Here is a 17,214-nt window from a genome sequence, read left to right on the forward strand (position 1 = left end):
GTGACAAGACTGATATTAGATCCTAAATCAATGGCTGAAAAGTCTGAGTAGTTTTGGTTATATTCACATTGTATGATACGCATAGCATCTTATGACTCTCATGTCATATGACTTTTATCGTTGGACTGTACTTCCCAAATCCATTCAATACATGGACTGAGCAATTAGGGAAAAAAACACTGGACTGTGTGTGCAGTAAAATCAAACATCTAGTTGGATCCGCCCATCTCTGTCTGTCCCTCACCCCCTCATACACCCCCCCTCCGGAGGAAAACACAGCCTATACAGCAAGGACAGTACAAACATCTTCTTTGTTCCTTTATCTCTTTGTTTTCCTTATCCTCACTGTAAAATGTGGACCTGGAGTGCCACGTCCAATTTCATTGTCACAATATATCCCATGTTGTAACAATGACAATAAAGGTATATTCTATTCTATTCTATATTTTTCTTTAAAACAAAATTTGTGGCGATAACCTTACCTCCTTTGCTTTTGTCCTTTACTTATTGTGAGAAATGGGAATACAGTAGTAGTATCAATCCGAATCAAGTTCTCACTCTTTAGTGATAATATCAGTATCTGGACTGATCTGCCAACCCTAAGGGAGCATTCCGGGCGACGCGTAACGTAACAGAGAGACGAGCATTTATTCCTGATCTCATTCGGCTGATGATCTAACCGCCGACCCAATAAAAACAGCAGCGAGCCAGCAAATAAATTCCCGCTGAAACACGAGCGCACGAGGCAAACGATTAGCAAAAAAGGATAAATAACGAGTGGTTTGACTCCCGTAAGGGGTTCCACTCCTGGGCCGCTTCTGCTGTTGGGCTTGGCAGAAACGCCGACGGATAAAGCCGTCACAAGGCCCAGTGCCGTTTCGACGGTGTCGCGGGATTAATTTGCTCGAACCGCAAAAGTAAAAGACGGAAAAGCGGAAAAAATTCAGATGAGATATTTCATGGAAACGCTGCTACAACAGTTGGATCTGGGCCGGCGAACTTGTGGGAATTTTTGTGGGGTACCGACAAACGCATCCCAAGCACCAACGTTGTAATAGGAAAATAATACAGCACTTGAACATTTGTCAAAATAATCAATAAATCAGATCCTGCTTGCTCGATTTACAAGGGACGTGATTTTTAACAAGAAACCGAAACTGATTTCAATCCAGGGTTTAGTGTTTAAGATTTTCCCGCTGACACACCAAATGAGATGATAATCTGTCAGGCAATTGGCCAAGAGGAATGAGGAGAGTCACACTTTTTTACTAAAATTAATAATTGAGTGAAAGATATAATTGGAAGTCATGTAATCTCTTACTATGTCTCACTTTGTGGCTAAATATTGATAAAACATAAATTCAAAATTGCCATGGAAATTGCCTTTAGGCCATAAAATGATGGCCACCACCAGAAAATATGTCCGCGCATCAGCTCAAGGCACGAGACGGGCCATCTTTTCAGGCAGGTTACCAGCCAGTCACAGGGAGAAAGATGAAATAAAATATGGATATCACGGTATATTGCTATTTCTTCAGATAAACACAGTGTTATGAATTACAGGGGCTTGCAAAACTATTTGGCCCTGTTGAACTTTGTGACCTTTTTCTACATTTCAGACTTCAAACATCATGGTATAAAACTGTAATTTCTTGTGAAAAATCAACAATAAGTGGTACACAATCATGAAATGGAACACACTTTATCGGATATTTTAAACTTTTTTAACAAATAAAAAACAAAAAAGTGGGTGTGCAAAATTATTCAGCCCCATTGAGTTAATACTTTGTAGCGTCACCTTTTGCTGCGATTACAGCTGCAAGTCGCTTGGGGTATGTCTATCAGTTTTGCACATCGAGAAACTGATATTTTTGCCCATTCCTCCTTGCAAAACAGCTCGAGCTCAGTGAGGTTGGATGGAAAGCGTTTGTGAACAGCAGTTTTCAGTTCTTTCCACAAATTCTCAATTGAATTGAGGTCTGGTCATTCTGACACCTTGATATGTTTTTTGGTGAACCATTCCATTGTAGCTTTTGCTTTATGTTTTGGATCATTGTCTTGTTGCAAGACAAATCTCCGTCCCAGTCTCAGGTCTTTTGTGGACTCCATCAGGTTTTCATCCAGAATGGTCCTGTATTTTGGCTTCATCCACTTCCCATCCTGTCCCTGCTGAAGAAAGGCAGGCCCAACCCATGCTGCTGCCACCACCATGTTTGACTGTGGGTATGGTGTGTTGAGGATAATGAGCTGTGCTGCTTTTACGCCAAACATAACTTCTTGCATTGTTGCCAAAAAGTTCGAATTTGGACTCGTCTAACCAGAGCACCTTCTTCCGCATGTTTGGTGTGTCTCTCAGGTGGCTTGTGGAAAACTTTAAACGACACTTTTAATGGATATCTTTAAGAAATGGCTTACTTCTTGCCACTCTTCCATGAAGGCCCGATTTGTGCAGTATACGACTGATTGTTGTCCTATGGACAGATTCTCGCACCTCAGCTGTAGACCTCTGCAGTTGATCCAGAGTGATCGTGGGCGTCTTGGCTGCATCTCTGATCAGTTTTCTCCTTGTATGAGCTGAAAGTTTAGGGGGACTGCCTGATCTTTGTAGATTTGCAGTGGTCTGATAATCCTTCCATTTCAATATTATTGCTTTTACAGTGTTCCTTGGGATGTTTAAAACTTGGGAAATCTTTTGTATCCAAATCCAGCTTTAAATTTCTCCACAACAGTATCTCGGACCTGCCTGGTGTGTTCCTCGTTCTTCATGATGCTCTCTGCGCTTTAAACAGACCTCTGAGACTATCAAAATGCAGGTGCATGTATACAAAGACTTGATTACACACATGCGGATTCCATTTATCATCGTTAGTCATTTAGATCAAGATTGAATCATTCAGAGATCCTCACTGAACTTCTGAACAGATTTTGCTGCACTGAAAGTAAAGGGCTGAATAATTTTGCACACCCACTTTTTCATTTTTATTTGTTAAAAATGTTTAAAATATCCAATGAAGTGTGTTCCACTTCATGATTGTGTCCCACTTATTGTTGACGCTTCACAAGAAATTACAGTTTTATATCTTTATGTTTGAAGTCTCAAATGTGGCAAAAGGTCACAACGTTCAAGGGGGCCAAATAGTTTCGCAGGCCACTGTACATACCCAAAACCTGTTGCTCTACTCAGACAATAACAATACAGTATTTGTATTTTGCCCCTACATCATCTTTGATTATATAATAAGGATTTATTAAACATCGTGTTTGAACAGTGTATAATATTTGACCACTAGATATCGCTGTATTCAATACAATAGAATAGAATTTACTTTTATTGTCATTCTTTGTAACAATGGACACAGAACGAAATGTTGATACACCTGACACGTACAGTTAAACTGTAGCCAACCGATGCACTATACCACAGGTGTCAAACAGGCGGCCCGCGGGCCAGGTCAGGCCCGCTAAGGGTTTGAATCCGGCCCGCGAGACAACACTCAAGGAAGTGCAAGAGAAAAATGAGCTGCAGGTTGAAATATGTCAACTTGATGTTGCCAAAGCCAGGTGCCTCAAACAAAGACACTGTACTTGTATTTCTCTCTCTCTCTCTCTCTCTCTCTCTCTCTCTCTCTCTCTCTCTCTCTCTCTCTCTCTTTTCCACCCTTTTCTCCCACTCTCTGTCTCTTTCACTCTCTGTGTCTCTCTTTATCTCCTCCTTCGTTGATCTTTGTCTCTTTCTCTCTCTGTGTCTTTTTAACTTATTTTGCTCTAACTACCTTTTTTCCTTTTCTCTCTTTTCTCTTTCTCTCTTCCTACCCTTGGTGCTTTCTTTTCTCTTTTCTCTCCTTCCGTCTTTCTATTTCTCTTTGGATTTCTTTACTCGTCTCCCTTTCTTTCCCCCCTCTCTCACGACTTTTTATCGCTTTTGTTTCTCACGCTCTTTCCCTCTCTCTCTTTTTCTTTCTTTGTCCTGCCCTCTCTCCTTTTCCCTCCTTCTTTCTCTTATTTCTTTATCTCTTTTTTTCTTTATCTTTAATCTACTAGTCCGGCCCCCGACAGAATTTTTGTTCTATCGTGTGGCCCCCGAGTTAAAATGAGTTTGACACCCCTGCACTATACTATCCAGTAGTGCATCTGAAAGGGGAATACAAACCATTGGAACTTAAAGTGACCAGACTTCATTATTTTTCCTAAAACAAAAAATCCATTACCACCAGAAACAAGTGCACAAGACTGTGAAAAAATAGACATGTTTTCTATGTATAGAAAAATGGGTATATCGACTGTTTATGTAATTATATTGCTGCTAAATGTTGTTATGTTTCATTGCATTATATTTCTGACGCACTTACAACTTACACCAGGCTCCAACCACCACATTGTAAATCTATTTGCTTATTTTTCCTAGTATTCTTTCATTATTGTATTTTTCTCTTTTAAGTCTGTATTACATGTTTATATTAGAGGGGCATGTCTTATCTCGTCTTAAACAATGTTCTTACTATATTTTTATTAACAACAAAGACTATTCTAATCCAAATAACAAGAGCTCGTTGCATACCATTAAACATGAAAAAAATCATGAAGGTTGAAGGGAGACAAGACAAGAAATCTTTTAGAATTTTGAAGTCGACATGCTTGTGAAAATGCACGAATCACATTTAAAGCATAGGATATTATGATTAGATGTCGCCCTCTTCTGGATTGATCGGACTATTTTTACATTCCGAGCTACTGAAAACCCTTTTTACATTTCTTGCAATTACAATGCGAATGAAAAAAATGACGACCTCAATCTAAGACAAGTTCTGTACTGTATTTAAAGGGTTCTATCTGCATTCTTCACTTTTACTTTATTTTAACTCATTGATTTTATTATGTTTTATCTGTGGTTTACATTTTAAAAACCACATTTGAAATTTTCAATGTCTTTTCTTCTATGTTTTAACTGTAATTGTGTGTTTTCAACCTGTCTCTTTGCCATTTCTGTAAAGCACTTTGAATTGCCGTGTGTATGAATTGTGCTATACAAATAAACTTGCCTTCCCTTGCCTGTTTGTATTTTTCCATCTTATACTAGGAAAATTTTGAAATCATATTTGGGATAAATATTACTTTTCAAAGTGCGCACATTTTGATTCTCATTCCAATTCAGGGGCAATTTTAGGTTCAGACCTTTGGGGATGATGAGCACCCAGAGCAGGACCTACCTAAGTCTTAATGGGGCCCTAAGCAAAATTAGATTTGGGTCCTGTAATAATAAAATCATTGAGACTAGCACATTGTTCTAAATCATCTGCCTTATGTTGCTTTAATGTACTACTCTCCGGTGTCCCGAAGTCCAAAATCAAGAGCCTTCAGCTGGTACAAAATGCTGCAGCGAGGCTTTTAACTAAGACAAGAAAGTTTGATCACATTACCCCGATTTTAGCTAAGCTGCATTGGCTCCCTGTTAGCTTAAGATGTGATTTTAAGGTTCTGTTGGTAGTATACAAAATCATGCATGGACTTGCTCCCTCATATTTTTAAGATTTAATTTCACCCTATGTTCCGGTCCGAAACCTTCGCTCTGTAAATGCTGGTCTACTAGTGATCCCAAGAGCCAAGAAGAGATCCGCAGGTTCGAGAGCGTTCTCCATCCGGGCCCCGGTGCTGTGGAATGCTCTTCCCCCTGAGATTTGATCTGCAACCTCAGTGGAAATGTTTAAATCTAAGCTTAAAACACACTTCTATTCTATAGCATATGGATAGCTATATTTTATGTTGACAATATGTGTGTATTATTTGCCCTCATGTAGGTTTTAGATCAGGGGATGGTGTCATAATAGTCTGTGGTTTGCAATAATCTGTGGTTTGTGCAGCTCTCTGAGACTCTTTGTGATTAAGGGCTATACAAATAAACATGACTTGACTTGACTTGACATGTTGTAGTATTTTAATTTTCTCTTCCATTTCATTAGTTGTTGATTTTCTTTGATACTCTTTTGATGTGGCTCGAATACCTTTTCCAAGTTTGCTCTCCATTTTTACCGCATTGTTCTTAAATACCATGAAGTCTTTCTTGATTTATGTCATTTCTTTACGCACGTTTTCCAGCTGCTTTTTTTGTTTCCATTAGTTCGTTCAGCATTTTCTTCATTTCGTGTTTCTTTATTTCTTAATCCATCATATCAAATTGATATCAGCTTTTTCTCAAATCCCTGTTCTACAGCTGATTTTATCGAGTCCATGTCGTCCGTTAAATGTAGGTTTGTAAGAAAGAGGAAAAACTAACAGCAGCAGCAGAAAAAAAATAATTCCGAAGCGATAAAAAGAAAGTGAAGAGTAGAAAACAATCGCGCAGAAAGTGATACAAGAAGTAAAATTCAATTATGATATCATTTTACTCAAAATATTTTGCGAAAAGGATTTTTGTTTTAAAAGTCTGGTTTTATCAATTGAATGCTCGTTTTAAAGTTGTTTTTTATCTTTTGAACGTTCTTTAAGGGCCGTTTTGATCAATCGAATTTTCCAGTTTTTTTAAGGGAATTTTGGCACTCTTGGGCTTCCATAATTACAATAAAGTACTTTCACGTAGTACACTACAGCCTCCATAGTCCCCATAGATGGGTGCTAGGAATCAAATGGACTGAACCATAACAGGGAAGTGGAGTATTTCCGACGCTGCATTGTTCACATTTTTCCTTTTTTTCATATTCTAGCTAGCGTTTCTTCGATATATTTAAGCCCATCCTGTCGTTTATTAAGGAAAAGAGAGTTTTAAAAGTGCTATAATTTCTGGAGGTGCTTGGGTTGAATTTGGGGATGCTTGAGCACCATCAAAAATGGGCTGGTTACGCCCATGTTCCAATAAATTTTAATATTGCTTAAAAAAGCGCAGTTATTATTTTTAATTTATCTGCACTATAATTACCACATAAAATATGGCAAAAAAACAATCACCCAATCAGAATTGCGGAATTCCGTGCACTGTGCTACGTCATATTTGTGCGTCCGATCTTGCGACTGAGGCTAAAGAAGACGAAGGGCTGCAGTTTTCCATGTTTTGTGGGGAAAGCCTGTCTAATGAAAGAAAGAGTTTGTTTTGGCGGCGGGGCTTGCCAAACGAATCCTACCCGCTGTCCGTTTAAAATAGGGAATGAACGACGAGACAGCCTCGGACAGCTGGAACAGAAATGCCGGGTGCTCCAGGTGAGAATTGCATTTAGGCTAGCTGATTAGCATGGTACTGTCGGAACATACTCACTTTGATTTGTTTTTGTTTAGCCCGTTGATGTGAAGTTGTGTGTTTGTTGATATTGTAGGAAGAGTAGAATCCGCGACAATTCAAACGGATATCATTATTGTGATAGTGTAACACACTTGTGCTCACAGTGTGATCACTGATGATATAGTTTATCTAAAGCCTGCTTCATTCTATCTTCAAACCCACCTCTTATATTGCATGCTTTCCCTCTTTGCTTAATTGTGCATCAGTGTTTTGCAACAACTGGGCCGCACATAATAAAAAATAAGGTTGCCTCTATTTATTCCTATATTATTTTTATTCTTATATAACGCACTTTTTGAAAAGAATAAAGAACTACAATTTTAGGCGTCAGATACAAAGTTTCACAGTAGTACAATACCGAATTTGAGTAATGATTGATCAGTCAAAAATATCGCTGACCACATTTGCACAACAGGAATCTAACCTGGGTCGAAGTAATGAGTTCTAACCACTACTAGGGATGTAGATCACACAAAAAAGCTCTAGAATTTATCTCGTCATCACACTATTTTTACTCACGCTGGTAATACGTTGTTGAATACGAAGGCCCAAGGAGAAGGATGGGCGCCACCAGGTTGTACTCGCCCAAGACACACCACAGGAAATGGTGCCCCTACGACCCTAGTGGTTAAGGGATCTAACCAAACTATGAACACAATACCAAAATAAAATTGACAATCTATTTGTTGAATGCCTTTTCAAAAGTCTGATTATCATCATGTACACCAAAACGTTTTTCCCCCTGTTGTTCATTTTTGAGTTTATTTTTATCTTTCAGGACAGTGACTAAAAACAATGTTATAATTGGATAAAACATAATACCTTTTACAATGTCATATACATCCCTAGTGGTGTAGTGATTAAACAGTGGATTTTGGCTCATTGGAAGTATTATTATTGTTATTATTAGTATTATTATTGGTTCGGGGCGCGAAAATATTGTCAGACATTAGACTGAATTTACAGAAAAGGTTGGGTGTGTAACCTTTTTGCTGTTGTTTGTTTCTTACTCAAATTATTTGTTGTTCTTCGGGGCACCTTAAAAACGTTGAGTTCATTCAAACATGTTACTTACTTTCGATTGACCAACCCTCTTTAATATAATTGTATTTTGTTTCCATACAGTATTGAGCAAATGCTGGCTGTGAACCCCGGAAAGACGCCGATTAGTCTGCTTCAGGAATATGGAACGCGGATAGGAAAGACGCCGGTTTATGACCTGCTGAAGGCCGAGGGACAGGCCCATCAACCCAACTTCACGTTCCGCGTCTCAGTGGGAGAAATCAGCTGCACGGGCCAGGGCCCAAGCAAGAAGGCGGCCAAGCACAAAGCGGCCGAAGCGGCGCTAAAGATGCTCAAAGGGAGCTTGGCAGGTCCTTTAGGTTTCAGTCTTGAAGGAGAATCGTTCGTAGGGGTCGATGTGCCAGCAGATGAAGAGAGGTCAGTTACAATATAACGCCATTTGCGATAATGACTTAAAAGTATGAATGTACAGATTTTCCCTTAAAAAACTTCCTAGTGGTCATGAGTGGTTTTCAAATAGTTGTTTAAGATGTCTTATAAGTGGTGAAAAGTGACAAATTTGTTGTTGCATACATTGAATAGCAGGAGAGATCACTCCGTTTGTTTAAATAATGCAGAATGAAATGTTTCATTGTGACATTGCAGTGTTGTGTGCAACTCTCCATGTGAGATGAAGATTTTAGGCACTTCACAGCAATCCGAATGCAACCCGGTTGGAGCGCTGCAGGTGTGTTATCTAAATTGAACATTATTAAATAAATACATTCAAATTTTGGTGTCATACCTTGTTTATCTGCCAGGAGCTGGTGGTGCAGAAGGGATGGCGTTTACCCGAGTACACAGTGACGCAAGAGTCTGGTCCGGCTCATCGCAAGGAATTTACCATGACTTGCAGGGTGGAGAAATTTATGGAAATTGGTAATACATCAAAACACAACAATCCTTACAATCATCATACAGTAATACTTTTTGAGTGACATTAGCTGTATAGAGCCGTCAGGGGGTGCCATAGCGTTATATCCCTTTGTTGGCCAAGTGCTGCCAGGTAGCTTTTTAGATGGTGACTGCTCTGTGAGAAAACAACTTATGAATATTTGTTGGAGTTGATGCTTAATTGCTTGCTTTAAATACTAAAAATAGAGATTTAAGTTGAACTGTATCTTCAAGATTTGACATGTTCTATGTACCCAGCGTTATGTACAATTCTAATAGCTTCTCTAGCTTTTCTGTATGGTATCTCTTTGTATATCCCCATAAGGTCATAAACATGTCTGCATCTATTTATTTCTGCAATGTTCTTTGCTAATTTGTTTAGTGTACTATTTATATGGGATGTTCAACAAATACCATGGCTAAGAATCACTCAGAGAAACTTCTACTCTTTCAACTTTTTCTATTTGAACACCTAACTTTATTTGTATTTCGGTGTCTTTAATGGATTTTTCAAATACTATTTTTTTTTATATATATTTATTGATAGTGCCAGAACAATGGGGTCAATTTGCAAAGACCCAATTAAAATCCTATAATAAATAAGCGCTTACAATTGTATAGAAACAATCCAATTCTGAATTCGGGGGTTAGGACAGCTTTTTGACATCAGAACCTTTACAAATCATGAGAGGTAATTGGCAAGAAATACACCTTTTCTACATAAAGATCATTTTTTTTAATCCTGCTTCAAATTTAACGGAAAGCAAACTATTTTCTATGAAAGAATTATTAAAAACGGTATAAGTTAAAAACACCTTTGTAGACATTTGACAGTGACTGATGTAGTAACTGACTCATGTCGTAAGGCATCTTCTCTAGCGTGTTTTTTTCCGTCATCGAGTAAAAGGAACAAGAGACGTGTGTTTCACTTAAATAAGGAAACCACATCTGATTATCAGCCCATGCTGTCACCTACTGTTTCCTGGGGAGGTCCTGCCTTTTATGTCTTTGATCAATAGAAACTCCGCCCAAAGAAATAATACAGTGTTATTGTAGTGCATTGGTTAGCACTCTAGTCTAACATGTGAAAGGTCCCCGGTTGGAGAGCGTATAGAAACAGTTGTTGGCCTGGAGGGAGATGGATGCCACCAGGTTGTACTTAACCAAGACACACCACCGGAAATGGTGTCCCTGCGACCCTAGTGGTTAAGGGAACAACCCACCACACATACTTCAAAGCAGTCGTGTGTTTTTTCCCTCGGATCGGACAAATGACGTGACAGTCTACTCACAATCCAACTGATGTCTGGCTGAGTTCAGGTTATGATGTAGATAAGGCTGCCCAACATTGTTCTGTATGTTCTCTGCTCAGTTTGGTCCCCATCTGGTGTCAGATCACATTTTGTTTCGCTAGGTTTTGCTCTACCTTTGCTATCAGCGATGCCAAATCTTTTCAATATTTGGTAATATATCTGGATTGATTCATTTTAACATTTCCTTCTCTTTATGGGAAATAAGCCCCGATAAAGTGAGTGAGAATGCCAAGATCTTTCATTTTAATTTTTTGTTTGAGGTTCTCTTTAAACTTTCATAAACTCATCTGTCTTCAGCCACAACTATATCATCAACCCAAACTAACAAGATGACCTTATTGTTATCAGACCGTTTAAGTGCAAATACTTTGGTCAGTCTGACACTGTACAAAATTTTGTATGATCAAAAAATCATGAAGCATCACATTCCAATTCTTACCTGACTGCTTCTGCTTCAACAGTGACTGTTAATATTGCTCTTGCACACTATTTTAAAGGATCATTCTAAATGATCGAAATCGGCATACATTGGTAAACAGTTTTTTTGGGGGGAGCATCTGGCTGACACTCAAAAAGTCCAATATACCAGAAATCAGCCATCCTATATGTCGAGGGGGTCGAAAGTAAATTGACAGAGGGCTGAACAAACAATTTGGCTTCAAGCCAAGTGCCATACTGATGGAATCTTGAACCTCCTTAAAACATAACATGTATTCCAAGATGATCTGATAACACATTTTTTTTCTCCGAGTGCACTCTGTAATCTTGAATTTTTCATATGCGCTAAAACAAATTTTCTTTACAGTAATCCCTTTTTCTTGCAGGAGTTACATTCCATAAAAGAACCCATGATGGGAAAAATCTGTGAAGTAAAAAAACTTTATTTTTAAGAATTAATATACAAATAAATACTCAATTGTACTCTGAAACAAAAGGTCACACATTATTTACAGGCTCAGGATTTTTTTTTTACAATTAAAACGAGATTTTTTAAAACAACTACTGTACGGTCAAATAAGCAAGGAGACTGTTTAATGCAGAACACAAGGCAAGATGCAAATCCGTGTGATAGCGAAACCTTGAAAAGTAAACCGCGTTATAGCAAGAGTTTGCTGTTTTTAAAAATCCCCCTAATTTGAATATTAAATGAACAAAGCCTATATTATTCAGGCAGCACAGGAGCCAGTAGATTTTTGTTTCTTTGTTTTTTTTCTACAAAAGTGGGTACCTTTACTTTAAAGAAAAAAAGCACAATAGAAATTTTCTATAATTCACTCAAATCTTTTTTCTTAAATACAATGAAGTGCTAACATTTATTAAACATAAAACTTTCATCAAGAAGTAATGTACACAGAAAAAATGCCCAATTATTCCTGCTGTATGATACACTAATAAATCAAGGTCCTCTCAGGGGCCGCAGAAAACCAGCTGATGCCCCACACCCGGCCCGTGGGCCTTGGTTTTGACAAATGTGTTGTACATGATTAAAACTTGTTTGCCCTTTTCTCTGACAGGAAGCGGAACGTCCAAGAAGCTGGCCAAGAGAAATGCAGCGGCCAAAATGCTAGCGCGGATACACGATGTCCCGGTGGACCTGAGGACCAACAACGATGGTGACGGAGAAGATGACACATTTAGCACGGTCAGTAAGGCCTTCCCTTATAATATTTTAAAAAATTAAGCAAGTGTTTAACTTTGAATTCAACGTCATGCTGTATCTCTGTCTGCCCTGTTCAATTTTAATTTGTCTTTTATTACAGCACGCAGGGGGACGGTCAGAATCAGGCAAAAGTAAAGGCTACAGCTGCACATGGGACACACTCAGAAACTCTGTAGGCGAGAAGATCCTGCAGCTGCGCACTAACCCACTCGGCATCCCCGACGACTCCAACTTCTGCTCGCAACTCTGCGATCTGTCGGCCGAGCAGTCGTTTGACGTCAGCTACCTAGATCTAGGTAATCATCACCTTGCTGCATTCTTTAACATTTATAAGTCCGTATGAATTTACAGTGATACCATTACGTATGAGAATTATTCGCTACAGCATTGAGTTTGTATTGAGCGTTAATCAAATTTCAAACACATTTTGCGAGTTTATTATGAGCACTTAACATGAAAGGAGTCGGGGCAACGAAGGTGTATGCGTGGTGTGGCAGGAGTGACGGAGCATGAGTGACTGTCAATATATGTAAGCACTTACAGTACATTTAAAATTAAAGTTACTGTAACTTTTAATGAATGTCCACACAAACATTTTTGACAGCATACTCTTTTTATTTTTATTTTTTTATTTTGTTGTAATGAAACAAAACGCTTCAAAAGTGCCTATGCGGCTTTGTAACCTGCACTCACTGCTTCCCCATGTCGTACCAATGAATTTGTGCAACAACTCATACTCTCCTTGACAGCATCTCACGCTAGCTATTGGTTACGTATCCATAATCACAGAAAAGTCTTCTACTGTTGTGATCTTTGAGGCAGACGTCATCATAATGAGCGATAGCCCTTCTTTTTAACACTTTTTCTGGGTGATTCCTTTCCACAAGTTCTGAGACGTCATAGGCTTTGCAAAATGGCTGTAATTTGGGCTTATGGAATGATGGCTGCATCCTCCTCATTGTTGTTTCTAAACTCCTCCTGCACAGTGGTGCGTTTTTATACCTGTTTATTACCTCTTGCTCTCTTTCGATGGCCAGAAAGTCTCTTCCTCTTCCTTTCTCTTTGTTCACTTTTCTGTATGTCTTTTGTGGCGCCTATTGTGAATGATAGCTCTTCATAGCAGTACCATACAGTAGTCTGTTTACAAAGCCGGAAAGTGACACGAAGAGCATTCACGCGCACGCTCGGGTTGCCAGGTAGAACTCTGAGAGCAGTAAATGGCAGCGCGTATTTGTGACTTACAAACACCTTTGTAACTAGAGGCAATATTTCCCCTTATAGGTACTTTGTAACCTGAAACTTTAGTATTTAGAGTCATTTGTAGGTAAGGGTACGACTGTATATCAAAATTCTCTCATCTAAAGGTGTTCGTATATAGAGGTATGATTTGCTTTGTGTTTATGGGTTCTTGTGTTTGGTTTCAGAGGAGCGAAGCCTGAGCGGCCGATGCCAATGTCTGGTGGAGCTCTCCACGCAACCAATTACGGTTTGTCACGGTTTCGCCATGAACGTGGAGGATGCTCGAGCAAACGCTGCCCACAACGCGCTGCAGTATCTGAAAATCATGGCCGGGGCCAAGTGATGAGCACAAATGCCAACTACAACAAATACCTCATGCTTTTTTTTTCACAATACATGACATTTTGGAGGAATAGGGGGGACTAGCTTGAAATGAAAATGTAGCGAGTTTTTCTGATTAAATCATAATTGACACACACCCCCTGCAAAGGCACTAGTAAATGTATATTTTAGCCTTTTTTTACTTGGATGAATCTGAAAATAGTAAAAAACTGTTTTATCTGTTAAATTATTTTGTAGACTTGTTTGCAATGCAGCTTTTTAGACCAGTAAAAGGATCAGTGGCCAATTTCTTAGTGTTTAAAATTCTCAATGCAATGCAATCTAGACGATGTGGAATTTTAGTATGCCCATTTTAATCCACATGGTGTCACCAATAAAATTTTGTTCATTTTATATATATATATATATATATAATCTACAGATACTTCTAAAACAATGGCGTATTGTGATAAAGTTCATCATTTTCCAAAGTGTAATGATAAAAATGAAAGTTTCAGATATTTTAGATTCATTGCACACCAACTGTAATATTTCAGGTATTTTATTGTTTTAATATGAATGATTTTGGCCTACAACTCATGAAAACCTAAATTACCTATCTTAAAATGTTAGAATATCATATATAGCGGAAAGCTACTGACCTAATCATCTGAGTCAACGAGTTAATTCTAGATACCTGCAAATGATTCCCAGCCTAGTTCATTACTCAAAACCGCAATCTTGGGTACGATTGCTGACCTGATTGTTGTCCAGAAGGCCACCATTGACCCCCTCAAGTAAGAGGGTAAGACACAAAAAGAAATCTTTGAGTGACTAGGCTGTATCAAGGCACTTCATGGGGAGGTCCGTGGAAAGAACCAGAAACCAGGAAGGAATCCTAAGGAAAATTATGGAGAACAGCAGATTCCAGACCTTGAGGTACCTGAGGAAGCAGTGGACTAAGATTGGAGTAAAGCATCCATACCACAGACGCGTTCAGGACATTGGCTACAGTGCCACATTCCCCTGGCTAAGCCACTTTTTAACCAGACAGACAAAGCGGCAGAAACGGCTGACCACTGTGACAGAGAAGCAACACTACTTTTTTCGGTTGAAAGCAAAGTTTGCATGTCCTTCGGAAATCAAGGTGCCAGACTCTGGAGGAAGACTGGGAAGAAGGAAAAGCCAAAATGCCTGATGTCTAGCGTCAAGTACCCACAGTCAGTGATAGTCTGGGGCGCCATGTTAGATGCTGGGGTTGGTGCACTGGGTTTTATCAAGGGCAGCTTGCCATCAGATTTTGGAGCACTTCACTTCATCTGCTGAAAAGCTTTATGGAGATGAAGATTTGGTTTTTCAGCACTACCTGGCACCTGATCGCAGTGCCAAAACCACTGGTAAATGGTTGACTGACCATGGTGTTACTGTGCTTAATTGGCCTGACAACTCTCCTGACCTGAACCCCTTCGTGACTTGGTGGGATAGTGTAAAAAGGAAGTTGAGACATCAGACCCAACACTGAATGAATTTAAAGGCCGCCATCGAAGCATCCTGGGCCTCCATAACACCTCAGCAGTACCACAAGCTGATTGCCTCCATGCCACGTTGCAAAAGGATTCCTGCCCAAGTATCAAGTGCATAACTGTCAGGGTTGGGTAGGGTTACTTTAACTGGATTACTTTCAATTACTTTTGGATTACTCCAATACCAAATATGCTAATAAAAGACAAAAGAAACTAAATATGAATAAAATTATGACTCACAACACGTAGTAAGCTTTCTCTCCTGGCTTTGATCTCCGGCAAAACTAACATAAAATGCGACAGAAACAACATGAAAATAAATCCAAACAGCTTGCCAACATCATTTTTGCCGTTCCATGTATTCCGTTACTCCCCAAGCCTGCACAAAATTTAGTAATTTTATTCATATTTAGTTTCTTTTGTCTTGTATTAGCATATTTGGTATTGGAGTAATCCAAAAGTAATTGAAAGTAATCCAGTTAAAGTAACCCTACCCAACCCTGATAACTGAATATAATTTTTTTGAAGGTTAACTTTAAAAAAAAAAAAAATCCAAACACTTCTTTTTTTTTTTGGGTCGGATGAAATATGCTTATTTTTTGAGCCAGGGATTTTTTTTTTCCTTACTATTTTTGCCAAAATCATCAATTTAAAAACAATAAAATGCTTGAACTACTTCCGTTGTGTGTAATGAATCTAAAATATATGAAAGTCCAATGTTTATCAGTACATTACAGAAAATAATGATCTTGATCACAGTATGTTAATTTCTTGAGAAGGGCCTGAATAATATATATATATAATTTGAACTTCATTCCTTTCTAAGGTGCTGCACTATTGTGTATTAGGCCATGTGCAGGCATATGGATCTTTGTACAAGTATCTTTTAAAGGTGCTGGGAAAACATGTTCTGTCCCATTTTTTTCTAAACTGACAGTCATGCAAAAAGATATTGAATTCAATGGAACTTCTCACTACTTTGAAACCTAATACAATAAATTGAAATACACAGACAATATAAACTGCTTGGAAAATTGATTTCATGGTAATTTACTCTGCAAAAGGTTCATGTTGCCCATCAAGACTGAAAATTTGAAAATACATTCATGTATTGAGGCAGTGTGTTATTTAGCGCCGCTTAGTGTTCAAACAAAACTTAATTCCTTTAAAAAAATACTTTTTTAAGGAAATGCACTAACTATTCTATAAACTTGCAGTTTTTAAAAAGACAGGTTGAAAAATGTGCGTTTATATTACATAACATGAAACTCACGTTTAGGGAGCTGACATAATTGTACCACATCTTGCTCTTAAGGGTACCCCCAATACCCAAAAACCTTGTCTAAGACCCAGCAAAACTGTGTTTTTGGTCATTTTAAGTCTGTACTCTTGCTCTTGTTTCATAACACAATACACTGACATCTAGTGGCCAAAAAAAGCACACTGTCTCTTTGAACAACTTATTTGCAGTTTTCATTTTTCTATATGGGCTTGAAATTTAGAATGTATTTGCCCCCAAAAGATCGAGTAAAATTGAACATGGAACTCAACATAATAGTAATCGAAAGTGAGAAAAAAATATGATTTTTTTTTTTAACTTTTGACACGTTATTGTACACACCAAGGGCGTGTAAACCACAGCATGTTGACCACATGTGGGCCTGTCAAGCTTTTTCATCAGGCCCACCAAGAGAAAATGTTCAATATATAATCATAATGTGTATAAAATGTTTTTTTAAAAGTAATACTAATGAAAATGTGTCGATTTGGTGCCGGTGTTCAAAATTCATACATTTCATACATTTCTTTACTGTCGTTATTTTATTAAGATTCAATGAAAAATATCTAGCTGTATTGCATTTGGATTTTTTTGCTGCATACGATCAAATTTAGTAGTTTCAAAAAGGCAAACATTCATGACTTTGCCTTACTTGG

General features: G+C 38.4%; 1 protein-coding gene across 1 annotated transcript; it reads left to right on the top strand.

The window, feature by feature from the left end:
• The first annotated feature begins 6,957 nt into the window (after positions 1 to 6,957).
• Positions 6,958 to 15,955, top strand: tarbp2 (TAR (HIV) RNA binding protein 2). Its single transcript, XM_088338834.1, has 7 exons — positions 6,958 to 7,188; positions 8,393 to 8,707; positions 8,936 to 9,017; positions 9,091 to 9,208; positions 12,051 to 12,178; positions 12,297 to 12,492; positions 13,621 to 15,955. Exons 1-7 carry the CDS (start codon positions 7,136 to 7,138, stop codon positions 13,776 to 13,778), a joined length of 1,050 nt encoding a protein of 349 aa, XP_088194960.1. The 5' UTR covers positions 6,958 to 7,135; the 3' UTR covers positions 13,779 to 15,955.
• The last annotated feature ends 1,259 nt before the right edge of the window (positions 15,956 to 17,214 follow it).

The sequence above is a fragment of the Urocampus carinirostris genome, chromosome 6 (genome assembly GCF_059441175.1).
Source record: "Urocampus carinirostris isolate Australia breed hairy pipefish chromosome 6, RoL_Ucar_1.0, whole genome shotgun sequence".
NCBI classification, from domain to species: domain Eukaryota; kingdom Metazoa; phylum Chordata; class Actinopteri; order Syngnathiformes; family Syngnathidae; genus Urocampus; species Urocampus carinirostris.